This window comes from Dasypus novemcinctus, chromosome 17, assembly GCF_030445035.2.
Source record: "Dasypus novemcinctus isolate mDasNov1 chromosome 17, mDasNov1.1.hap2, whole genome shotgun sequence".
Lineage (NCBI taxonomy): Eukaryota > Metazoa > Chordata > Mammalia > Cingulata > Dasypodidae > Dasypus > Dasypus novemcinctus.
Window position 1 is genome coordinate 64248184 of NC_080689.1, and position 25768 is coordinate 64273951.

Genomic DNA, 25768 nt, shown 5'->3' on the forward strand with positions numbered 1-25768 from the left:
TATGTGATTATACCAAATACCATTGATCATATACTTCGGGTGAATTGTATGTTTTATTAATATGTATCAATAAAATTGATCTGTTTAAAAAATAAAATAAATTATGTCTTTAATTTTAAAAAAAAGAAGAGCTGGCACTAAAGGAGGCCCTGAGAATATAATTCCCATCCCCAAGACAGCTCCTCAATTCACAATCTTGGAGAAAACTTTGGATGTCCAGAAGGCATAGGGTTTGTGGCTTTTTTTTTTAATAACAGCTTTATTGAGAGATTATTCACACACCATAAAATTCACCCATTGAAACTGTATAATTCAATAGTTTTAGTATATTCACAGAGTTGTACAAGCATCACTACAATCAATTTAGAACACTTTCGTTTTACCAAAAAGAAACCCTGCACACTTAGCCATTCCCTCCAAACTCCCCATTCCTGAGAAACCACTGATTACTTTTTGTCTGAAGATTGGCCTGTTCTGGACATTTCTTATGAATGGAATCATACAATATTGTGTCTGGCTTTATCACTTAACATAATGTTTTCAAGGTTCATCTATGTTTTAGCATGTATCAGCATCTCATTTATTTTTCCTGCAAAATAATATTCCACTGTATGGATATTCCACCTTTTGCCTCACAATTCATCAGTTTCTATACATTTGGGTCCTTTCCATTTCAGGGCTATTATGAATAATGCTGTTATAAACATTCAGTTGCAAGGTTTTATGTGGACATGTTTCCTTGGTAATGGAATTGCTGGGTCATATGATGGGTAGCCTTATGAGGAACTCTCAGACTATTTTCCAATAGAGCTATTTTCCAATCATCTTACATTCCACCAGCAGCATGAGGGTTTCAATTTCTCCACATTCTAGACAACACTTATTATGTCTTTTTTATTTTAGCCACCCTAGTGGGTGTAATGTTGTTTTGATTTGTATTTCCCTAACGATTAATAATGTTGAGCATCTTTTTATGTGCTTATTGGACATTTGTATAACTTCTTTGGAGAAAATGTCTATTTACAGCCTCCAACCATTTTTTTTTATATGCAATCAATTTACTGATTAATTAAATCCATGAAACATCCTCACAATAACAATCAGGTTATTGACCAAACAACAGGATACCATAATCTAACCATATCGACATGTGAACTTAAACATAACATTCCACTCTTTGGCAACTTGGCACTCATACCCATCTCCTTAAACCATACTTACTTTCTAGCCTCCAACCATTTTTTAATTGGGTTGTCTTTTTTATTGTTAAGTCATAAGAGTTCTTCATATATTCTAGATACAATTTCCTTTATCAATGATTTGCAAATATTTTCGCCCATTCTGTGGGTTGTCTTCTCACATTCTTATTGTCCCTTGAAGCACACGAGTTTAACATTTTGATGTCAGGTTTATCTATATTTCCTTCCTTCCTTTTTCCCTTCCTCCCTTCTTCCTACCCTCCTTCCTCCTTCCCTCCCTTCCTTCCTTCCTTCTACCATTGTCTAATCCAAGGTCGTGAAGATTTAAATCCATCTCATTGACTTCTGGCCTCCACTGTTTGTGTCATCTGTTAATCTTATTGGGGTTCTCTTATACATATGAGTCATTTTTCTCTTGCTGCTTTAAAAATGTTCTTTCTCTTTGGTCTTCAGCAATTTTACTATAATGTATCTAGGTGTGTATTTCTTTGCACTTATCCCGCTTAAGAGTTTATTGAGCTTCTTGGAAGTATAGATTGTTTTTTTAAAAAATCAAATTTGGTAAGTTTTCAAGCCATTATTTTTTCAAATTGTTTTTCTGCTCCTTTCTCTTGATTCTCCTTCTGGTATTTCCATTACATTTATGTTAGTGTGTTTAATGCTGTCACATATTGCTTTCAAATTCCATTTATTTTTCTATTATTTTTTCTGTGTTCTTTGGATTGCGTGCTCTATATTGGTCTGTCTTCATGACTGCTGATTCTTCTGCTGTTTCAAATCTACTGTTGAGGCCTTCCAATTAATTTTTCATTTCAGTTATTATACTTTTCAACTCCAGACTCTCCATTTGATTCTTTTATAATAATTTCTTTTGATTGATATTCGCTATTTGACGAGACATTGTCATCATACCTTCCTTTACTTCTTTAATCCTTTAGTTCTTTGAACCTATTTATAATGACTGATTTGAAATCTTGATCTATTAAAGCCAATATCTGGGGCCTCTCACAGGCAAATTCTGTTGCCTGTCCCTCCTTCCCCCTCCCCCACTTCCTTTCCTGCTTATGGGCCACACTTTCCTCCTTTGCATGTCTCAACACTTTTGTTGTTGAAAACCGTATATTTTAGGTGATATATTGTATTAACTCTGTGCTGATTTCCCCAGCGTCCCTCCCGAGTCTTGTTTTTTGGTAGTTTATTTGCTTAGTGTCTTGGCTGGACTATTTTAGTGAGGTCTATTTTCCCCTTGAAGAGGCCTCGGATGTGGCTCTCACAGGGTGTAGCCTTGTGCGTGCACACGGTCATTCTGGGATGGCGATGGTTTTAGCCGGATTCTCTTTCACTTTCCCTTTCCCAGATCTCTCTGTTAAACTGTCTGCCTCAGCTTGCGTCACATTCAACTTTAAGGCTCCACTAATCGTCAGTTTATTACTCTATTATTTTCACCAGTGCCCTGGGGCATAAATCCCATTAAATTTGGTTACTAAACTGAAGTAGTTTTTTTTTCCCCTGCATTTTTTTTCTTTTTTTTGTCTTTATTTTTTATAATGTTACATTAAAAAAATATGAGGTCCCCATAAACCCCCCACCCCCCTAAACTGAGGTCGTTTTTGAAGCCAGTCCTTGGTGCTTCGGTTCTGACCCCAGGAGGGCTCTTTTTAGCTGTCTCTGATAAACTAGATAGACTACAGTTTGGCTAGTCGCCTTCAATTGTTTACCCAAATCATCATTGTTTTCAGAGCACCCTTGTGCTTGAAAAACTTCCCTATACTCTGTTTCAAATAAACTCAATTGCTTTGGGGAGAGCTTTGGCGCTCTCAGTTCTTGCGGACTTTCCCCTTGAGCATAATCTCTGACCCCCTGCTCTGGAGCCAAGTGCAGGAACAGTGGCCCACTTCTCTCAGAATGAAACCCAGGTGTTTTTGGCATGACTTGGGGGAAAGGAGCTGGTGGGGAGTAGCCTCTGAGCCTCTGGCCTTCTCAGCTTGCCTCTCCCAGCATGGTATAATCGGATTTTGTCTAGATTCTTGAGTATGCTGCAGAAATGAATTTCAAGAGCACATCAGGTAAGTTAGGCCAGTAATTTATTAAGATAGGGAGGGAAGAGAAATGGGAGAAAATAACAGATCATGGTTCCCAGGTAGGGGAAAGGGGCTGAAAAGTGATAAAGAGGGCTGATTCACAGACTACGATTTCCCATTATAGATTGTAAATGGCCAGGTTTTACTTGCGTGTTGATCTATCCAGGGCTACACAGTGAGAACAGGGCACAGAAGGCAGGAACAGCGCAGGACCAGGACCACGACTGGCACGGGGACAGGGCAAAGTCAAGAGAGTAAGAGGTCTTGTGCTTGCTTTTTAAATCGTTAATTATCTCGCCCCTTTGCTAATGGCAGGGGAGGAGTTCCAGCCGTTTTCTGTTTTGATTGATTACCCCACCCATCAGTTCCCCAGGAGGGCCCAATGATAAAGTCCTTGGGGAGTACCCAGGGCTTTCCCCCCAGCTCCTGAAGGAAATTCTGTTCTGAATTGGATTTCTCGCGAGAGACTTCCAGCAGCCATCTTGGTGTCCTGATGTCCACGTGGACTTCTTGCCAGGTTCCAGATCCATTTATTGATTCCCGTCTTCCTAGCCGGCGTCACTGGGACCTCTGCTCTACAAGCAAGCTGGGATGAAAGCATTCAGAGCCGCAGTGTCATCAGCCTGCCATGCCTGGGATGCCCTCTCCCCGACGGGAGCCCCAGTCTTTCAGCTGCACTCCCCAGGAATTTAGCCTCAATGCTGGAGCTCTGGAGGAAGCTGTGAATTACTGGAGGCCTGCCCCTCCCAGTGGGGACCATACTCTTGCAGGGGGCTAAGGCGAGAGGGGGTTCCACTTTCTTGACCACACCTGCCTTGGATTGGAGCTCCGGTCATTGCTCTGAGAAGAAGACAAGGGAAGATGAGGGCTCAAGTGCCACAGACTCTCACTGTTTTCATGGAGATTTAATAGTTTTTCTTAAATAAATGTTTATTTGCTGTATGCCCTTAGGATAACTTCTGGAGACTTTAACTGGTTGTGTATGTGTGTGTTTTTATAATTTTCACTGGTTATGGTTGTTTCCTGGGCAGGGGCCTGCAGAGCGCTTGATGCTACTGTTCCAGAAGTGGCAGCTGGGCCTAGAGGTTTAAGACAAACTTATTCTCTATCTCGGCAGACCAGAATTACATTTTGGGTCCCTTCTGGAGTCATTTGAATTAAGCACAACACTCAAATGACAGTCTGATTAAACAAGGACCCCCCAGAATTGAGCCTCCTGGCATCCGCTGGTTTGAGTGACTCTTAGGAGGAGGGGAGCAGACTCTAGCCTGGTGGTGGCTCTGCCGATCCTTTGGAATTGCCCTGAAGCTGAAGAAAAGGGCCCTTTGGGATTCAGCATATTCTCTGAGAGTCCGGGGGAGAACAGATAGGGAAATGGGCACCCAAGTGGGAGATCTGGTGGAAGAAGAATGGCCTGCTGTCTGGGGCTCCTGTCCTGAGCAGACCCTTCCCACCCCAACTGTGTGGTGGGCACACAGATACCTGCCTTCTCCCAAATCTAGTCCCAAGAGGCAGGCATTCCCTCTCCCACTTGTCAAGCTTCCTTCCTTCTCCAAGGCAAAAGTGTCCGTTCCACTAAGGAAGCATTAGTCTTGCCATCCTGCACCTCCCTGCAAAAAACAAACAAACAAAACCTAAGCTGGATACCCCAGGGTGCTGACCTGTCAGTCTTGAGTTTACTATTCCAGGACCACCACAGCCAGACCTGAGACCCGCCACCAGAGCTCTCCATCCCTCTGTCACCGTCCTCAGGTGAGCGCCCTGCTAAGCCACGGTGCAAGAAGCACCTGAGCCCATCTGAGGGTGTGCCCCTGCCCAAACAACTAGGCCCCGCGCTCCAAGCATCATTCTTTAGATTCACTCACCTGGCTATTTCCCTCGGGTGCACACCCCTGTCCGCTGGGGCTACACAGTACCCTGACCCACATATCTCCCATTGGTTCCAATTATTTTACCCTCAGGAGAATTTAATTAGTCTTTGGTGAAAAGTGACAGAAAATCTAAACTAGCTTAAGTCTCAGAAAGACCCCAAGGTGGCTTAGAGAGTAGAGGAAGGAGCTGGCACCGGGCACTAGATCTGGAGTGGGTGTCTCCACTTCTGTCTGGATATACCCCACCCACTCAGCCTTTCATTTCCCTGGCCTGAGGGCTGCAGAGAACAGCTGCTCGAGAGCAGTATCCTCACCCAGCCACATCCTCACTGTCCTTTTAAGAGAGGAAATCAAATTGCTCCCTGGGCATTATCTGCTGTCCACCTTCCCCACGGTCTGGTCTGTTGTCCCACCTGTCATATCGTTCTGCCCAGCTGCATGGCTCTAGGCAAGTGGTCCTTCGGGTGGGACCTCCTCTCCTCCCAAGACGTCTTCTCTGTTTCTATACCTTCCTGCCTCACTCTAGTGACCTCTTCCCTCAGGATCACCTGCATCTTCTTACCTCCCCAAGAAGGGAACCGAGGCAGGAATTCCTCAAAGTGGTTCTCAACTCTGGCTGCACATGAGAATCTCCTGGAGAACCTGACAAAATATCCATGCCCAGGCCCCAACCCAGATCAATTAATTCTTCCAAGCCAGGATTACAGAACCTGGTGAAGAGAATACCCCAGGTAAAGAAAATGAGAGTGTTTCAGTTTCCTGGCTGCCAAATCAAATACCATGCAGTGAGTCAGCTTAAACAATGGGTATTTATTGGTTCATGATTTTGAGAGTAGGAGAAACCCAAAATCAAGGTGTTATCAACGCAAAACTTCTGCCAGAAGACTGGCATTCTGGGGCTGGCTTCCGGTGATCCTTGGTCCCTGGCTTTTCCTGTCACATGGCAATGCATATGGCAGCCTCTTCTGGCTTTGGCATCTCTTCCACATTCATTGACTTTCAGCTTCTGGCTTTTTCTCTGTTTATAATGGACTCCAGTAGCCCAGATTAAAACCCAATCTGATTCATTTGGGCCACATGTGAACTGAAGTAACAACTTGAAGTGATCTCAGTTACAATGGATCCACACCCACAGGTTCTTAAGTTTAAGAACATGTTTTTTCTGGGGTACCTAGCTCCAAGCCTCTACAGAGGATGTCTTAGTTTGCCAGGCTGCTATGAAAACTACCACACAATGGATTAGCTTAAACAACAGGAATTTATTGGCTCATGTTTTTGAGGCTAGTGGAGTCTAAAACTAAGGTGTCAGCAAGGCCATATTTTTTTCCCAAAGTCTGGGATGTGCTAGAGCTAGCTACTGGCAGTCCTTGGGTCATATCCCTGCCCTGTTACATGGGGATGTTCTCTCCTTTCTCTTCCAGCTTCCACTGACTTCCAGCTTCTGGCTCCTCCTCGTGGCTTTCTCTAGGTCTAGATTTCTCCCACTTATAGAGGACTTCAATAATACAGATTAAAGCTCACCCTCGTTCAGCTGGGCCACACCTCAACTAAAACAACATCTTCAACACCCACATCGACCCGCACCCCACCCCGCCAGGAAACCCTCAGACTTTGTCCATCCTCATTCTCGCCCTTCTCTTCAATTACTTTGAAACCAGTTGCCAAGGCCCTGCCTGGAGCAGCTAGCCAGTAGGGTTTGCTGGTTTTTAAGGGCTGCTGTCTCCTTCCGACCACTGGAGTCAGGGAGAACAGGGCAGAGGTGGTTCTGGGTGGAGAATGTGCGTTTGTGTCCTGTCAGGTCACTGTGGTCGTGTGACTGTTAGGGGTTGAAGACACCTTAAGCCCAGTCCCTGCGCATGTGCCCTTATTTGGAACTAGGGTCTTTGCCCATGAAATCACATTAAGGTGAGGTGGTACTGAATGAGGGTGGGTCCCAATCCGATATGACTGGTTTCTTTATAAGGAGAGGAGAGATGGTCACAGAAGGAAGACGGCAGTTGAAAACGAGGCAGACACTGGAGTGTCGCTGCCACAAGCCAAGGCGTGTCTGGGGCCGGCAGACGCTAGAAGAGCAAGGAAGGCGCCTCCCCTGGAGCCTTGGAGAGAGCACGGCCCTGCCAGCACCTTGACATCCAACTTCTGGCCTTCCAAAGGGCGGGAGAACTCATTTCTGTTGCTCTGAGCCCCCCAGTTTGCGGTACTTTGTTATAGCTGCCCTGGGAGAATAATGGAGAGCCCCATCCCCTCCTTACGTTTTCCCAGGGAAATTTCTGGGGTGTTGGGGCACAGAGGGGAGAAGGTGGTGAGAAGGAGGAGGGGTGGCCCGGCATGCGCAGAGCCCACCCTCAGTGGCCCTCCTATAAGCTTGGAGCCTTTCTTCCTAAAAGGCGGGCGAATGCAGATGGTTCAATAAGGGTCACCATTGGCTCACCAAACATTAATTGCTTGGCTACTATATACTTTAAAAAGTCAAAAGGCAAACTAAGGGGAATATTGACAACAAATATGACATATGAAAGATTACTATCAATCTTATTTTATAAATCAGTAAGAAATACAGTAAGACCTTCAAAGAGCATGAATTAAACAATTCTCAGAAGAGAAAAACACTAATGAGTAAACATTTTAAAATGTTTACCCCTAGCTGTTAATCAAAAAGCCAAATTAAAACAGAATACCTTTTCTCGTACCAAAATAGCAAACATTTACTTAGAATCATAATACTCAACGATGCTACAATGGTTTGAATAGTTTCTCTTAAATAGCAAACCCCTGCCTTGAGCTGACATCGCTGCCATCCCCTCTCTCTCTCTTTCAGATACAAACCAAGAGCTAAGAAGGTTTCCTTTCCTCTCACCTGGTAAGCCTGCTTCCAGGCATCCAGCAGCTGAACCAGCCGTGCGTTGTGACGCTGAGCTGTTTGCGTCATAATGTCGTTTGGTGCGTGGAATGACAACGGGCGCTAGCGCATCATGTAACAGAACGCTAAGTGAAAAGAGGCATAAAACTGTATACATAATATACACTATAAATCGCAGTAGACTGATTTCTGTGTTCGGTGACTATTTCCTCATTGTGCCTCTGTTTTCTGGAATTGGCGCCTTCAGAATGAAAAGCAAGGGAAATGTCCTTTTTGATTGTTCTTTGTGTATTCGATGCCGAGTTTCCCGAGACGGGGGCTGGGCTGCAGGGCTGGGGTGTGGGCTCGGGAGGGCTGGGTCCCCCCGGGTGGGGGGCGGCAGGGTGGCCGAGACCCTCGGAGGTGCTGGGGCTCTGCCCCTCGAACGAGGGAGGCGACCGAACCCTCGCGGTTACTAACGCGCGGGCGGGGGCAGCCGAGGGGCGGCCCCGGGGTCCCCGCGGGCCTGAAGTCTGCGCGGAGCCGAGTTCGAGCCACGCCCCGGCCTCTGCAGGCGGGGAGCGGCTCCCGCATCCCACGTGGCCCCATGCCGCCGTCGGAGAAATCCCCTTTGGTCTCCCGGACTAAACTGGAGTTCAGGTAGCCCAGCTCCTGGAGGGGGAGCGGGGAGGCGGGGGGGGGGGGGGGGGGGGGGGGGCGGCTGCTGCGGTGGGGGGAGGGGAGCCGGGGGCGGCTGCTGCGGTAGGGGAGGGGGGGTAGTGGCGGGCTGGGGCTGGGGCCGAGTCCGCCTCCTGAGAGGCGCCCGGGGCCTCGGCCAGGGTGGCTTCCTGCTCTCCTTCAACGCCTCCGGCACAAGGGGCTGCCCCCTCCCTGCAGGAGCCCCCGGCCCCGCCGCCCCTCGCGCTTCACCCGCGTCTTCCGCGTCAGCCCTAGTACCCAGGACGTGTGTGAGGAGGTGGCGACTGAGCCAGACTACGAGCTGTTCGCGGCCGCCGTGGGCAACGTGGAATGGCTGCGGTACTGCCTGAAACGCCGCCGCCGGGCAATACCCGCAGATGGCAAGGTAGGCCTCGGAGTGGGGGCGGCAAGGGCCCAGTGCAAGCCCCCAGCCCCCACCTCCGCGCAAAGGGCTCCTTGCACGGTGGTCACCTGACCGCGGTCTGATTATGGAGCATCCTGAGATGTCCTCTGCGGTGTAAATCATCATCCTAATTCGCCTTCCAGCCCTGGCAGGGCCATTTGGGGGCAAGGAGGTAGGGTGGACTGAAGAGCACCCACCAGGAGTGGGGAAGGGGTGTGAGCAACTCCCACGGGCACAGGGAAGAGGTAAAGGGTACCCTCAAGGAGTTACTGTTGGGAAGCGGATGTGGCTCAACTGATAGGGCTTCCGCCTACCACATGGGAGGTCCAGGGTTCAAACCCAGGGCCTCTTGATCTGTGTGATGAGCTGGCGCACATGCAGTGCTGCTGAGCTCAAGGAGTGCCCTGCCATGCAGGGGCGCCCTTGCATAAGGGTGCCCCACGTGCAAGGGGTGGAGAGCCACCCTGCGTGAAAAAAGCGCAGCCTGTCCAGGAGTGGCCCCGCACACGTGGAGGAGTGATGCAGCAAGATGACACCACAAGAAGAGGCAGTTTCCCAGTGCTCCCTGACAATGCAAGCAGACGCAGAAGAACACGCAGTGAATGGACACAGAGCAGACAAGGGGGAGGGTAGGAGAGAGAAATAGATAAAAATAAATCTTTGAAAGGAGTTGCTGTTACAGGTTAGGTTGTGGAGCCTGGGGCCCCAATTCCCGCTCAGCCTCCCAGGGCCCTCCTCCGGTTCCCACAGGGCTTCACGGCCATCCACTTCGCAGCCCAGCACGGCAAGCTGGCGTGCCTGCAGATCTTGGTGGAGGAATACAGGTTTCCGGTGGACCTGCCCACCCACAGTGGCCAGACGCCCCTGCACCTTGTCATCCACAGGGAGAACAAGACCATGATCCTCCCCTGCGTTCACTACCTGCTCAAGAAAAAGGCAGCCCTCAATGCGTGAGTCCAGCCTGCATGGCAACAGTGACCTGGAGACCAGATGGGGACCCTTCCTACTGGGGTTGTTGGGGGTGACAAAGCTTGGGTTTTATAGGAAACAGTCAACAAGCCCACATGGTGTAGTGGTTGAGAAATTGGGGTTTGGGGGAAGAGAGATATGTCACTTCCCAGCTTCGCTACTTGCTAGCCAACAGGGGGGCCAGGGGCAAATCATTCAACCTTTAAGGCTCAGAGCTGTGGTTCCCAAACTTACCTGTACCTTGGAATCCCCTGGGGACTTTAAAAAATACAATGCCTATGTTCCATCCCAGAGGTCAGGACTTAATTGTTTGGGGTGTGGCCTGGGCTTTGGAATTAAAAAAAAAAAAAAAACAACCAGGGATTTCTGACTTGTAGCCAATTTAGTAATCAGTGCCCCAAGGTCTTCAACTGAAATGGGGAGGATGGTAGTTCCTATCTCTGGGGAGATTGTGAGAAAATGTCTGGAAAGTACATGGCACCTAGGAGACTGGCATTCATTCAAAATACTTGGTGAGCACGCACTTGGCCAGAGCTGGGGGATACAGCAGTGACAACACAAAGCAGACAGTAAGTTAGCAACCTTATAAATGAAGAAAATAGTGACAGAATGTGGTAAGTGGTTATGCAGGTAATAAACACCTCTGAGGAGGTGCCATTTACTTTGGAGCCAAACCACTTGAGAGGGATCCAGCCCTACAGAGAGCCAGAGAAAAGCATTCTAGGCAAAGGAAACATCAAGTGCAAAGGCCAGGCAGGAGTTGCGAAAGAGTGGGGCAAGGTCAGAGGCGGAGGTCCGGGAGGAGGCAGGGTAGGCAGGCCTTGTGGGCCATGGCAAGGAGGTGGCAGGAGGGGGGGGCACGGGTGAGTTGACCATTTAGGAACGGAGGAAGTGAGTGGTCTCTGAGCTCCTGCCAACCCAGCTTCCTTCCAGCAGTTCTTAAATTGCCTCACACCTCCTATAATCAGATTTGTACTCTTCATTTAGTCTAAAATCTGCTTCTGCCCATGAGGAATTTGGAGTACAGAGAGGGGAAGGTCACCCAGCAGGCTGGTGGCAGAGCAGGGCCTGGAAGCTGGTTTGCCCACCTAGCTGATGGGCAGATGCCCTTTGTCTTTTCTGTCCTTTCCCCCCGTGGTGGGCCCTCCACAGTCAGACCTGCAGGGGCTGCACCCCCCTGCACCTGGCAGCCTGTGAAGGCCTGCTGGCCTGTGTGAAGGTCCTGGTACAGAGTGGCGCCAACGTCCACGCCCGAGATGTCAGGGGCCTCAAGCCCATCGACTTCTGCAAAATATGGAACCACCGTGCCTGCGCCCGGTGAGTATGTGAGAACCATGCCCGGCCTGCGCCCATCCTCCCTCCCAGCCCTTCTGAGAGGTTCCTCACCCAAGGCTGAGCCTCTTTTTTTTTTTTTTGTATTTATTTTTTTATTGTATTTTTTTGAAGATACATAGATCACAAAAAAATGTTACATTAAAAAATATAAGAGGTTCCCACATACCCCCACACCCTACCCCACACACTCCTCCCACATCAACAACCTCTTTCATCATTGTGGCACATTCATTGCATTTAGTGAATACATCTTGGAGCACTGCTGCACCACATGGATTATAGTTTACATTGTCGTTTGCACTCTCCCCCAGTTCATTCAGTGGGTTATGGCAGGATATATAATGTCCAGCATCTGTCCCTGCAATATCATTTACTTATTTATTTTTAATTTCTTTCCCCTTCCCTGCTCCCCCTCCCCAGTTGTCTGCTCTCTGTGTCCATTCGCTGTATGTTCTTTTGTGTTCACTTGCATTCTTCTCAGTGGCACCAGGAATCTATATCTTGTTTTGTTGCATCATCTTGCTGCATCAGCTCTCCATGTGTGTGGCACCACTCCTGGGCAGGCTATACTTTTTTCACACTGGGCAGCTCTCTTTATGGGGCACACTCCTTGCACGTGCGGCTTCCCTACACGGGGGACACCCCCGCGTGGCACGGCACTCCTTGTGCACATCAGCACTGCGCATGGGCCAGTTTATCACACAGGTCAAGAGGCCCGGGGTTTGAACCTTGGACCTCCCATGTGGTAGGCAGACGCACTATCTGTTGGGCCAAATCCGCTTCCCTGCAATATCATCTAGGACACTCCAAGTCCCAAAAATGCCCCCACATCACATCTCTTCTTCCTTCTCCCTGCCCTCAGCAACTACCATGGCCTTTTTCTCCACATCAGTGCTACAATTTCTTCCATTACTAGTCACAATAGTTCCATAGTAGAATGTCAGTAAATCCACTCTAATCTACAGTCACATTTATCAACCATGTGGGATCTAAGTCCTCTCTCGATATAACGGTGGGGTGGAAATCACCATCCCAGGTCCACAGGATGGAGGAATAAAATATGGACTACAGAAGGCTGAGCCTTTCAGAGGAGGTCTGGAAAGCTAGGTGGCCTGTCTTCTCTGAGCCAGGGGCTAGATAGCTGAGGCCCCTACCCAGGGGCCTCACCTCTTTGGCTCAGCACTGCCCTCCTTTATCACCCTGGGGCCCCTGGCTCATCAGCAGAAGGGTGGTGATCACGCCATCAGAGGCCTGCCTCTCTCACCTCCAAGGAACTAGTTAGCCAGAGGGCCCCTTGGCAGTGGGGGTGGGTCGTTCTGTTCACCTCGTACCTGGCAGCTCCCACCCTCCCCCATCCAGGCCTTCAGCAGCCAGCAGTCTTCCTAGCCCAGGCTGAAGCTCAGTCACCGTAGGATGACATGGCCCCCACCTTGGCACTAGGTACTTGAAGGATGCCATGTGGAAACGGGACAAGAAGGACTTTGCCCTTGAAATGGAGAAGCTGAAGAAGCTCAAGGACCAGCTGGCCCTCATGGAGAAGAACTACCTGATTCAACAGCAAGTAAGAAGTAGGCCAGGCAGGGGTGCCAGGCATCAGATGTTACCCAGGTGTGTCAGCAGAGGAGGCTGGGACCCAAAAAGGGGCACAGCTTGAGAGGAGTCTTTAAACATGGGCAGGAGTTGGCCATGTAAAGAAGGGAAGGACCAACCAGGCAGAAGAAGGAACAACCCTGTAGGAAGGCCTAGAGGCATAGTGGAGCACGGTGTGTGCAGATTAAGGCAAAGTCAGTATGGCTGTGGATCAGTTGTGATCTGGAGCTTGGTAAGCTAGAGATTTGGCAGGGGCCCAGATCATGAAGGCCCTTGGCTGGGAAGAGAAAAGGGGAGTAACCAAAGGATCTTCAGCAGGTATATTCATATAAGATGCAAGAAACAGAAAACCCAGGCAGAAAGTGTTGGGGATCATAAGTGAAGTACAGAAGTAGGGAAGCCTTCAGGGTTGGCTAAATCCAGTCCTCCAACTCTGTTCCAGCTCCATTTCTCTCCGGTTTTCTCAGCCCTACCCTCCTCTGCTGTGGGTGTCATCCAGTCCTTCCAGGCCTCCCGTGAGTGCAGAGGAGGCAAAGCCCATCTGTTCCTGTGGCTCTAAACTTTCCCACAAGCCCCTTGAAGATCTCCCGTCCTCTTTCACTGGCCTCAATTGGATCATACATCCACTCTTGTTGCAGTCGCCTGAGCTAAGGGAAAGCCATATGCTGACTGACTTAGGTCTGGGGCAAGGCTGGCGGAATTAGGATGATTGGTTTAACCTAATCAGAGCCTACCCCTAAGAGCTGGGTCAATCTCCAAACCACCCTACTGCTTAGCAACAGAGTCTGGGGAGTGAGACACTGAGGTGACAGGCTGGAGCGGGGCGGGGTTCTGTGACACCAGGTGGAAGGTTCGACTCCAGTGGAGGCATGGGCAAAGTCCAGCCCAGAGAGCCAGCCCAGTGCATCCTTCTGTACAGACCTTCTCAGCACCCACGACTAAACGAAGCCCATCTGGCTGAGCCCTGCCCAGTTGAAGGCGTTCCCGCCTCCCGGCATTCCTGTTCTAGGGTCAGGGATGCAGTTTGCACTTCTCATTTGCCTTTTCCACCCATCAAATCGGAGACTCTCTTAGGGCAGGGCACTCTCCACTATCAGTCTGGGGGCTCCTTGGGGTGAAGGTGAGGTTATCTCCCCTGTCAGATTGGAGGTCTCCCTGTGGAGGGGCTTTGCACCCCTCATCAGCCCAGGGGCTCCCTATTGGAATCGGGGCTCCCAGTAGGAGGGTGTTTTCCCTTCAGACTAAGGGGCCCCTGGGGCAGGCAGTGTATTTCGCCAGTCAGACACGAGGTTTCCAAGGGCTCTAGGCACAGAGCCTGTTTCCCCAGAGGCAAAGGGGAGTAGCTCTCCTTGACTCTCTGGTGCCCTCTGTTGCTGCAGGAGGAGTATAAAAGCCTGGCTGAAGCCGATTTCAAGAAGTGGCTCCGTGGCAAACAGTTGCCCCCAGGCCAGCCCCTGCACCGTAAGAGGGAGCAAGAGCCCGGTGCGCTCCCTGAGGCCGCCAAGTCCTGCCGGCCGCCCAAGCCCTTCCAGCCCGCCCTGGAGGCGCGCCTGTGGCGCCAGCGGCAGCCCAGGCTGCAGCCCACGGAGGCGCTCCTCGTGCCCGTCTCCCGGCCGCCTGGGCTGCGGCGGGCCGGCCCGTGGAACTTCAGCAGCAACCCTGCCAGGTCCCCCCGCACCCAGCTAGCGTGCGCGCAGGGCATCCGCCTGGGCGTTCACGCGGACCCCAGCCGGGAGCTGGATTTCCGCAACTTCGTGGAGGTGCGGCCCGACGGGCAGGGCGGCGCGCTGCTGCGCACGGCGGCCGGCCACCGGGTGGCGCCCGTGCCCCGCCTGCCCTTCCAGGCGGTGGTCGGCGCGCTGCACCCGTCGCTGCGGCTGTGCCGGATGAAGGTGCCCGAGGGCTTTCGCCCCGTCAGCATGAGAAACGTACCCCGGAAGCGGCACTTGGGCGACGACACCTTCTGGACCGACACTCTGGCCATGAACCTGCGCGAGACGTTTGACGAGACCTTCCTGACAGCCGTGCGAGCTCATCAAGGGCTTCCCGCCCTCCCCTCCCCCCAACCCCCCCCATAAAATTATTTTGGTGTCCTCACCCTGAGGATGCCCGGTGAAGGCTGAGGTGTGACGAGTCCATGTGGAGGCTGCGGAGGAAGTGGGAGAAGGAAATGCGCCAGGGCTTCTCTCTCCCAAGCCCAAGGATAAGAGCCCCTCCCCCTCCCCCTCCCCCCCTCCCAAAAGGCCAGACCCTAGGATTCTCTTTTCTCCACAAAGACATCTCTTGAGCCCTCCGGGGGATTTAGGTTAGGACAGAAACCCAGGGCTGAGCAGGTGCCAGTCCCTGTCCTGGGCCCTAGCATTATGGAAGTGATACTCTGGCATCCCCACTGCCCCTTCCCCCTGGCGGCCAAGTAAAAGACTTCCAGGATGGAGGGGCTCCTCGTACATTCTGCCTTTTGTTCAGATCCAGATCCAGAATGTCATCCTGGCATGGGCTTCCCTCATTCCCAGCTGCCACTGGAGTTCCTGCAGGTCAGCTTGGCACAGCTGGCATATCTGGGGAGAGGGAGGGCCTGTGGTTTCAAGCTTGAGATGAAAGCACTTCCAGGAAGCTGTCCTGGACCCCCTGCTACCCCTTGTATACACCACTACAATTCATTCATTAAACAAACATTTATTGAGTGCTTTCTATATGCCAGGCTCCAAGCCAGACACTGTTAATACAAAAATTGAGAAACAGACCCTGCCCTCAAAGAGCTTACAGTCTAATGGGGAAACAGACCATTAAGCAGGCAAGTAAGCCCAAAGTGGTCTGTGTTGTGTGCTGGGGTGGGCGGAGGGGGGAGAGACATTCAAAGCTTCCTGGAGAAAGTGAAATCTCTAGGTTAAGGTTTCACAGAGAAGTTACCAGGTGAGCGGAGGAAAGTAGAATCAAAGTGGCAAGAGAGCCATGGCACCTCTGTATATAAGAGGCTGGGACCCAGAGTGCAAGACAAGCAATGAAGCCAGAGTGGCAAGCAGGGACAGGACAGCACGAGGCTCACAAGTCATGCTCAGGGGTCTGGACTTTATCCTGAGGGCAGTGGGGAGCTATGGCAGGTTTCAAGCAGGGAAGTGACTGATTGACTGCCATTTTACTTAACTCTGGCCATGGCATAGAGAGGAAGCAGGAGGCTGTCACAAGAATCCAAGTGGAAGTTGATAGCAGTGAGAATGGCTCAGATCAAGAGATGTTAAGAGGGTAGACTTGAGGGCACAGAAAGAGCTAAATAGAAAGAGATTTCCAGTCTGATTCCTGATTGATCTTGGGGCAAGTACCCAAAAGGGGCAGGTTTGCAGACGAAAGTAGCAAGTGCCACCTGAGCCATGAACTTGAGTTGTCTGAGCACCCAGAGGGCGGCAGAACTGTGATTCAGAAGACTGGGTGGGAGGTTGGGGCTGAGGGTCAACTCTTTACTCCTCAGCCAAGAGTCCTTGAAGCCATCAGTATGGACAAACTCCTCAAGGGAGGCTAAGACAGAACCGAGAAGCCCCGTTGTGCGTGGGGCGAGTGGAGGAGAAGCAGCCTGCCCAGGAGACTGGCGAGAGCAGCCAGAAAAAGGAGGAAAACCAGCCAAGTGTGGTGCAACAGAAACCAGGGAAAGGCAAGTCAAGAAGCAGGGGTGATCAGCTGTATCAGATGCTGCAGAGACCTAGTGAAATATGATAGGAAAAGGGTCTGCTAGATTCAGCAGAAGCCCCTTGAGAGCGCTGGCAGTAGAGGGAATGGAGGGGGATAAAGACTTCTCACTGGAGGTGTGGAGCAAGGGGAGACCCTTTGGTAAGGATGGCTCTGCCTCCAGTGTTCTCTAGCTTGTCCTTGTTTGCAAAGGAGAAAAGGGCCTGGCAATCTTTTTCCCACCGAGAGAAGACCAGAATGTGCTACTCCTCCCAAGGAAAGGGGAAGGCTGGCATTTTTAAGAGAACGGGACATCCTAAAGTCAAGGAACTCAAGGGCTATGGTGGGACTTCTGGCATGATGTAGAGGAAAGATTCAAAAGCCCAGGGGGCCTTCCCAGTGGCTTAAAGGTCCCGCATGTGTGCAGCCCCTCTCCACACCTGCCCGCCTCACTCTGAGGTAGATGGGATGTGACTGGTACTGGCTTTCAGGGGAACTTCTGTATTAGGTACTGTTGAGTACTTGCAAGGCACTGTAGTTGGAGTACAAGGTCAACAAATGCTGGTCTGTGGCCGGTACCTGGCCCACCTTCTTGGAAGGCTGAGCTCATCTCCCCAGGAGCCGAGAGTACACAGAAGAGAGCGCCAACCCTTGTGTGCCCCTAGAGTGACAGCTTCTCCTACCAGCCCCATTTCTTCCAAAATAGGCTATAGCCCCGGCTGCCTGGAAGCCAATTTTTATTTTCAGTTTCCCCTGGAGCCTGAGATAAAATTCAGCCAGAAACCACTCCTTTTCTCCACAGGAAGATTTATAAATAGGACACTGCAGATGTTCTTCTGAAAACCTAACCCAGTCCTAAACTGTCCCATCGTCCACCCCAGCTTGACAGTCATGGAGCCTTGGGGAAAGACAAGAGGGAAGAAAAGGGAGGGGCATAAGAAAGGCTGCCTCCACCCCCACTTCCCACCTGACCAGCCTCTGCTCCTCATCCCCGCCCCTTCCCAACAAGGGCCACAAAAAACGGTCCCTTTGGAAGGCAAGACTCAAACCCAGAGAAGGAGTCCCTGGAGCAGAAGAGTCCGGCAGGTCCAGGGCAGAAGGTCAGCAGGAAGAAAGGAAGATGAACTTTCAGGGTATTAAGGCAAACAGTGCCACCTAGAATCTTTATTCAAATGGGAATCAGCACTTGGACAGAAATCACAGTTCAACAGCAAAAACTATTTCTCTCGGAAGTGCCAAGCCATGGCACCTCCTCAAGGCCTCTGCCCAAAGAACTTGCTGCTGTCTGCTCTCCAGCTCCATGAATCACGCTCTGCCTGCCCCAGCAGAGCCAGAAGCCGCCTGACCCACCACGGTAGGTGAGGGGAGGGCCCTGGGGGGCTTGGCTCCTGAGCAGCCAGGCGGGCCATGGCCTCCTGGCTAAGCAAGCCCTGCCACCCTCCCTGGTGCCCTCTGAGGTTACAGACTCCAGCAGTGCCAGGTCTGAGCTGAGCTGAACCCTTCAAGGACGGAGGGGATAAGAGGCTTCAGGGAGAATCAAGGGGAGGAGGGCCAGGGCTGGGGGAAGGTGCCTTTCAGGCTCAGGGCCCCCCCCTAGTGCAGAGGCCCAGGGACCCCACTCCCTCCTGATCTTGCCCCTGCTTCCCCTCCCCAACCAGGGGGGGTCAGTATATCTTCTGACGACTGGGTAGAATAGCCTCTTTGATGAAGGAGAAGACAACGAGGATCCCTAAGCGTTTGCCCCGCTTGCCTTTGGTGAAGTAATTGGAGACCACGTCATCTGTGGAGACACACACAAGGAGGTGAGTGTGAGAGTGTGTGGTGTGTGTGTGTGTGTTTCTCCCACAAAGCCACCCCCCTCCCTGGTCCCTTACAAACCCCGTCTCACCTCCTGGCTGCATGGTGGAAGGCAGGACATTCTCCCCAGCCGACAGTGACACGAAGAACGCAAACGGGATTATCCACAGACAGAAAGTGAAATAGGCCAAGACCTGGCAACAAGAGAGACTGAGAAGAGGATGCCCCTGGAGGTGCCAAGGCTGGGTTGGGCATGGTTACTGTGTGTCTTAGAGAGGCGGTCAAGAGTGCATGGCAAGGTAGGAGGTCCGCAGTTCAAACCCCGGGCCACCTTGACCCGTGTGGAGCTGGCCCATGCACAGTGCTGATGTGTGCAAGGAGAGCCCTGCCATGCAGGGGTGTCCCCTGTGTAGGGAGCCCCACGCACAAGGAGTGCACCCCATAAGGAAAGCCACCCAGTGTGAAAGAAGTGCAGCCTGCCCAGGAATGGCGCTGCCCACACGGAGAGCTGACACAGCAAGATGGCGCAACAAAAAGAGACACAGACTCCTGGGCTGCTGACAAGAATAGAAGCAAACACAGAACAGACAACTGGGGCGGGGGGGGGGTGCGGAGAGGGAAGAGAGATAAATCTTTAAAAAAAAAAAAGTGCATGGAAAAACAGACAATGGAGCCATCTGGGGGGGGGGAGAGAAAAAGAAAAAGAGTGTGTGGAAGGCCACACACTTGACCTCTGAAAGGGGCCAGGACATCTTCAGACACTGAGACAATTTGATGGGGAAAGGTGGAGGCTCAAGATGACTGAGTGTGGCCACAATCCCCAAATCTTGGTCATTAGGATAAGCAACTCCTATGAACTGAAGGAGGCAGGCGAAGGGCAAAGCCATAACTGACTCACTCCCCAAAGAAGTGACTTTGTTCTCTGGGGACCCAAACTGGAGGAGCAGAGTGTGGAGAAATCCAGAGAGGAGACAACTTTGGCAGGTCGCTGAGGAGCTCAGGCTCAGGGCGCAGCTTAACCCCTGCCCTGTGAGGTCTGCGTCTGACAAGGACACAAGGCCACCCTAGGATGTGAGGCTGGACCCCTAGGCCAGGGGACACAAGGACTCCCTGCCTCAGCCAAAGTGCTCCCTTCTGTTCCTCATACACGCTTTTTTCTAAAATCTACTATCATCTCGATTATGTTTTTTAAGCATGTAATTCTTTAATAGACTAGTTCCAAACCACACCTCAGTTCATAGAGCAAATCAGGCAAGTCCCCTTCACCCCCCCTTCCCTAGTAATAGCTTGGTGAACCGAACACTTCTTACCTCTGAGAAAGGATAATATTCCTCTGCAAAAAACTGAAACGCTAGATAATGATTCACCACCACTAGCGCTGTGGAGGAAATGAGAGTCAGTCAGTTTAGAGAGACAACATAAAACTGCCTTTGAACCTTCCAAAGACCCCTGGGAGTTGGAGATTTTAGTCCTGACTTTACCCCTGCCTCAGAGGGTGACTGGCCAAGCGCACTACTCTCCAGAACTCAGGTTCCCATCTGTAAAATGGGGAGAACTAGTCCTAACCTGCTCACTGCAGAGGGCATGTGTAAGAGTAAAAGCAGAAGCAGGAAAGAGAGCACTTTGAATGTTAAAATGAGACTCCAGGGTTATCTCGTTATCTAATCCAAAGCTTCATGACAATTGGGAAGAGGATTTGACTCAGCTGATAGAACATCTGCCTACCATATGGGAGATCCAGGGTTCAAATCCAGGGCCTCCTGACCTGTGTGATGAGATGGCCCATGTGTAGTGCTGATGTGCACAAGGAGTGCCGTGCCACGCAGGGGTGTACCCCATATAGGGGAGCCCTATGTGCAAGGAGTGCGCCCCATAAGGAGAGCTGCCCGGCGCGAAAAAAGTGCAGCCTGCCCATTAGTGGCGCCACACACATGGACAGCTTACACAGCAAGATGATGCAACAAAAAGAGACACAGATTCCCACTGCTGCTGACAAGAATACAAGCACACACAGAAGAAGACACAGAGAATGGACACAGAGAGCAGACAAATGGGGGTGGAGGGGAAGGGGAGAGAAATTTTTTTAAAAAAGCATCATGAAAATTGACCTAGTTTCTTTTTTTTTTTTTTTTCTACCTAGTTTTAACCTTTTTTTTTTTTTTAGGAGGTACCGGGGATTGAACCTGCAGCCTCGTACATGGGAAGCAGGTGCTCAATCACTGAGCTATACCCGCTCCTAGCCTAGTTTTTAGTGGACGTGAGTCCTGAAGGGAGCACTCCCACTGGCAGTGGATGGAGGGAAATGACGGGTGTACAGATTAGATATCCCCAAGGGATTTCCCTCCCTACTGGGCAGTGGGAGGCCTCCTCAAATACAGTCTCCCATTCCTTAGGGGAAAAAAGGGCACAGTCTGCTAGATGCTTTGGGATGCAGTCTTAGGATTCCTCAAAATTCTGGGGGCAGGGAGTCCTTCCCCATCCTACCCCAGACACTCTGGTCTGAACTGGTATGTTCTGGACCCATAGTTCCTTAGTGTGCAGCCAGATCTATGAAAGAGAGAGTACAGCTCTGAGCTGCTGGGGATATGGGTCTCTCACAGACAGGTGAGATGAAGAGCAGGCACTGGGAAAGACATGTACCCCCAAATCAAACACCCCTCACACATCTCACAGCAACCATCACATCTCTTTTCTCCTATTTGCCTCTCCCCTTTTAAGGCAAAGACCACAGCTCTGCCAGGCCAAGCCACACTGTGGAGCTAAGTGATACCATGCAAAGGGATGGTACCAGTTGCCCACAAAATCTTTTGGGGAAACTCTCAGGTGTCTAAAGGGCAGGTCAAGGACATGACAAAAGCCAGCCAGGGAGGCCTGCTGCTGTGTGTGGTATGGAGGGACTTCCTCACTGGGAAGACACAGAAGAAGCCTGGTCTCCAGGGAAGGGTGCCCCATACAAGCCCCTGCTGAACAAAATTCTTTGGCAGAATCCCACCAAGGCACTCAGAGAAGAGACCAGTCCTAGTTTTAACGCTAAGCCCTCCATGGAGATAAGATTCTCTTTCCAGGCCCTCCCAGAGAAACAGAAAAGTAGCCCGACAAAATTTTGGCTCCAACTGAAGCCCTGACCAAAGGCCACAAGGACCAGCAATGACTAATGAGAGAAATGGCAATCCTAGCAACCACATACTTTCCAAAACCTTTTCCACAAATATTTATCAGCACCTACTATGTGCCAACTGAGTCTCCCAACAGTTTCACCAGGAACGTAGAATCATCTAAGAAGCTAAGGTCGAGAGAGAGGAAGTGACTCTCTAGGGAGAAAAGTGGAGCAGGGCCAAGGCAAGAAGGCTTTTTTCTCAGCCCCAAGGAAGCTGCTAGCACATCCAATGAAAATGAGACTAGAAAGGGGACCCCCATGAGGCACCCATGTCACCAGGCTGAGGGACAACAAAGCCTCCCAGGCCATGGCTTACAGCTCCATGAGGCTCTAGTCTTAACCATGACTGCGGGCCACTTGAGGCTTTTCCTGGCCTAGAGGCCTTTTCAAGCTGTGACCGCTCTGCCTGGGGCCTCACCTCTTCTTCCTTCCCAAACCCTTCTTCAAATTGACCTCCCCTCCCTGCTTCCTCACATTCCCACCCCAGCCCCCCCATCTTAGCCACTAGAGCCCCAGCGGGGGTCTAGGCTCCTCGAGTGTGAGAACCCCGCCTGCCAACCCGCCTGGCCTCCTGGAGGACCTCAGTGGTTTGCCTCCTTTCTCTGTAATCCCCCTCTGGTGCCCAGCACTGAGCTGCCGCCTGTCCACCACCCCTTCTCACCACACGACAGGATGAAGTTCGGCGAGGTCAGCATGATGAAGGGGAAGGTCTGGAGGAGGCCAAAGTAGACGAGGTTAGTGAAGAGGCCCACGCCGATCATGAAGGTGGGGAAGCTCTCAAAGACGTAGAGGCCGATCAGCACAGCCGTGGAGAACTGAAACGACCAGGGGCGCACAGTGCAAGGAGCCTCTTCCAGGCAGCCTGCCTGGACTCACCCCCAGTCCAGTTTGCGCAGCACTGGTTTGTCTTGTCCAACCTCTCCTTCTTTTACGGTCATAGGTCTAGCCTCCTCAACTGAACTCTCAGCTCCCAAAGGGCAACATCTCTTAATGCCATTTCTCAGTTTCTTTGGACAGGAATCCAAGTAAGGAAAACATTTTACACCATGACCTGAGCACACACATACAAGCTCAAAGTTCAAATTTCAATTCTAATCCATTTTTTTTAAATGCCGAGCAGGACTTACTGAGTTGATTATACAATCCAGTAATGAATCATGCCTGCAGACTGAAAAACTGTTCTGAAGGACTTAGAGTTGTCAGGGGTTAATAAATGAAAGTTGTCTCTACCATTAACCCCTACTCGAGACCAGGCCCAGAGTGGAAGTGGATGCTGGCACCCTGTGACTTCAGGGTCCCTGGACTCCTGTCCAAATGTGCCCCAACTCCCAGCCTTCCCTGCAGCAGGTCAAACTTTATTCACCAGCAGTCACTCTCATGGCTTAGAAAGCAAAGGAAAGGACTGCGTCTTCAGAAAGAGAGGCCCCCGGGAGACCTGGGGAGGGAGGGCCCGCCCCAGGGAGGTGGTCCCCCCTTAGGACAAGTCATTCGATCCGACTGGAAAGAGGGCAGCGAACAAGTTCTCAAAACTGGCTTTAAGGTTTCTCTCTATTCTTCAAGCAAAGACAAAGCCTCGAAGAACGTGCATTCAGCTGGTGCCTTAAGGAGCCGAGAACTAGGTTTATGATGAAACGATGGTACTTGGCAAAGGAAGCCAGGGAAGAACTGGGGCCAGAAGCCAGACCCAGAGGCAGGGTACAGGGCAGGGAGTAGGGAGATAGGGGTCCTACCCTCAGGAAACAGAAGGGCCAGAGGTCTTATTATCTGTGCCAGGCTTTCCCCACTTTCTCCGTTTGAAGAGAGGGAATACCAGAGAAAGCTGCCACTTACCCAGATCATATATTTTATGATCCTGCTGGTGGCCACTGTATACTCTTCTATCAGTTCTGCCAGGTAATAGAGTCCGGCGGCTGTGGGGAAGGGGAGAGGTAGGTGCAGAGACCATTAGCCAGGGAGGACCACTCCCACCATCCTGGCCATCTCCCTCTCTGCAGCTGAGTCCCCAACAATCTTTCATGACCTGGGAAAGGCCAACAACACCCCAAATATATGGGAACTCTGGGCCATAATTTTTCTATAAGACTACAATTACCCTAAAACAATAAAGTCTATTTAAAAAGAGAGAGGGGGTGGGGGAAATCATGAGAATCAAACAATTTATGTCTTCCCTTCCAAGTCTGGAGAAGGTAAAACTTTTCAGGGCCACTAACGAAAGATTTCATAAAAGTGAAACTCGCATTTGATACCTCAGAGTTCAATGCTAATCTCTGACCCAGAAAGCAGAATTTCTTTCACTCATTCAATAAATATCTGTTGGGACTGAATATGGGCCAGGCACTGGGCTGAGTGCTAAAGATAGAGTGGAACAAGGCGACAGACACTGTCCATTCCCTGATCCAGCTTGGGGAGAGTGGGTTGGGGGACAGCAAGTAGGGAGGAGAGTCTAACGATCTTAAGTGTGAGAAATGCTAACTTTGCTCTTAAGGAAAGTACAGAGCACTGTTGGAACATCAGGCCCCACAAGACTTCCCGGATAAGGTGAAATTTCAATAGAGATCAGGAGTCGGAACTAGCCTGAAGGAAGTATCAAAGGCAGAATGCACAAGTACAAAGGGCCAGAGGCTAAAAAAAAAAGGGCCGCGGTGGTTTGAGGGAAAGTTCGGCGCCGTCTGCCCGCGAGGGTGGGAGCGGCAGCGGATGGCAGTTCGCCGGCAGGGGCACTTGAGGAAGCCTCTCCCGGGCACTGCCCTGGGGGGACTCTGTGACACGGGGACGATCCGCGGCCAAGCCTGGCAGCTGGGGTCAGTAGGAGGAGCAGGAGCGGCCAGGACGTGGGGGTGGGGGGCGGCAGGAACGACCAAGGCCGGGAGCTTCGGGCAGGGGTCACCCCGGGTCGCTCCGGCGTCCCGAAAGGCGACCCCCAGCGAGCGCAGATGCCGAGTGGGAGCCCGCGTGGGCCGGGGTCGCGCACTCTCACCGACGGCCAGCGTGATGAAGGCCACCTGGATGAAGAGCGACAGCCAGCTCAGCACGTACATGAACCACATGGCGCTCCAGCCCCGCCCGCCCCCCGGTCGCCCGGAAGGGCCTGCGCGCTTTGGCACCGGCGACACGGAGCCACCGCCACCGCGTCCCCGCCCAGCGGACGGCTGGGGGACAGTGCGCCGCCGCCGAGAGGAGCCCGGCCCGAGCGCCGCCGCGGGCCATGTTCGGCCTAGCGCCCCCCAGCGGCGCGGAGGGCCAACCGCCGCTGCAGTGCGGGCGCTGCGCCCCGGGCCTGCCAGGTCCCCCCGCCGGCTGCACCAACCCCACTGTCCGCAACTGCAGCCGCGGGGACGCGTGACGGCTCCGGGCAGCGTGGGTAAGGCTCCCGTAAAGGGGCTCGGAATGCAAACTCCAGCGCCTCCCTGTGCACCCCGCACCAGCCTGGGCCGTAGGGCAGGGGGGCGCTGTTCCACCACTCTCCAGCAACGTTTGGCCCGAAGCCTGTCCCAGCAGGTTGCCCGCATGGCTTTCTCTTGCTACCGCAGGTAACAGACGAAATTACAGGCACTGGGCTAAATGCCAAGAGTTCATGAGAAATTGATCCGATAATGTAGATCCTATTTTGGACGAAGAAGCTGGTACCACGGGAGGTTACTTTGCCCCAGGTGGCACATACAGAAAGTGGCGCCGTCAGGAGTTGGGGTATCTGGAATCGGTCATCTTCAGGCCTGACTCTTGTAGGCTGAGTTCCTTTGGGATGTGTTCCGCACCCTTGTATCGCCAGCATCTCGCCCAGTGCTGGGCACGCAGGGTACCACTAGGCGCTGAATGCATTTCCTGTATTCCTTTGGGAGAGTTATTGAGAGGGCACAAAGAACGGGGCAGGTCTTGTCAAGAAGTCCCTCATCTAGTGGCCGAGAGACAGGCCAGCAAAATAACGTGTGTAGAGCCCGAGCTCTTAATCTTTCCTGTAGGGAATCTGGTATGCTACTCATCTCAACTTTAATGCATGAAAATAAATAAAGTTACAGAGCAAAGCAATTATGTGGAAATACAGGTGCCAAAATATTTTTGCACCAAGTCCATGATATAGTCATATATGTGCTTCTTTATTAATGCATAATTATGCATTAAATGCATAATTTAACCATATTTAATGAAAATCTAATAATTACCTACCATA

At 51.4% G+C, this 25768-nt stretch overlaps 2 protein-coding genes across 2 annotated transcripts; one reads left to right on the plus strand and one right to left on the minus strand.

Annotated features, from left to right (window-relative positions):
- Positions 1–8597: 8597 nt before the first annotated feature.
- Positions 8598–15064, plus strand: ANKRD53 (ankyrin repeat domain 53). The gene is made up of 6 exons (XM_071208672.1): positions 8598–8650; positions 8888–9074; positions 9843–10042; positions 11214–11378; positions 12837–12957; positions 14366–15064. Exons 1-6 carry the CDS (start codon positions 8598–8600, stop codon positions 15062–15064), a joined length of 1425 nt encoding a protein of 474 aa, XP_071064773.1.
- A 582-nt stretch (positions 15065–15646) lies between these two features.
- On the minus strand, positions 15647–24766 carry TEX261 (testis expressed 261). The gene is made up of 6 exons (XM_004447116.4): positions 24578–24766; positions 23431–23510; positions 22262–22415; positions 19754–19821; positions 18535–18637; positions 15647–18426 (listed from the first exon to the last, which is right to left on the minus strand). Exons 1-6 carry the CDS (start codon positions 24645–24647, stop codon positions 18311–18313), a joined length of 591 nt encoding a protein of 196 aa, XP_004447173.1. The 5' UTR covers positions 24648–24766; the 3' UTR covers positions 15647–18310.
- Between the last annotated feature and the right edge of the window lie 1002 nt (positions 24767–25768).

Excerpts from the sequence above, each read along its gene's own strand:
- TEX261 (XM_004447116.4), bottom strand. The coding sequence starts at position 24,647 with ATGTGGTTCATGTACGTGCTGAGCTGGCTGTCGCTCTTCATCCAGGTG. Across the intron at positions 19,822-22,261 it reads GAACTTCATCCTGTCGTGTG|CGCTAGTGGTGGTGAATCAT; the intron begins GTGAGAAGGGGT and ends TTTCCTCCACAG. Across the intron at positions 18,638-19,753 it reads AATATTATCCTTTCTCAGAG|GTCTTGGCCTATTTCACTTT; the intron begins GTAAGAAGTGTT and ends TCTTGTTGCCAG.
- ANKRD53 (XM_071208672.1), top strand. The coding sequence starts at position 8,598 with ATGCCGCCGTCGGAGAAATCCCCTTTGGTCTCCCGGACTAAACTGGAG. Across the intron at positions 9,075-9,842 it reads CAATACCCGCAGATGGCAAG|GGCTTCACGGCCATCCACTT; the intron begins GTAGGCCTCGGA and ends CGGTTCCCACAG. Across the intron at positions 10,043-11,213 it reads AAAAAGGCAGCCCTCAATGC|TCAGACCTGCAGGGGCTGCA; the intron begins GTGAGTCCAGCC and ends GGCCCTCCACAG.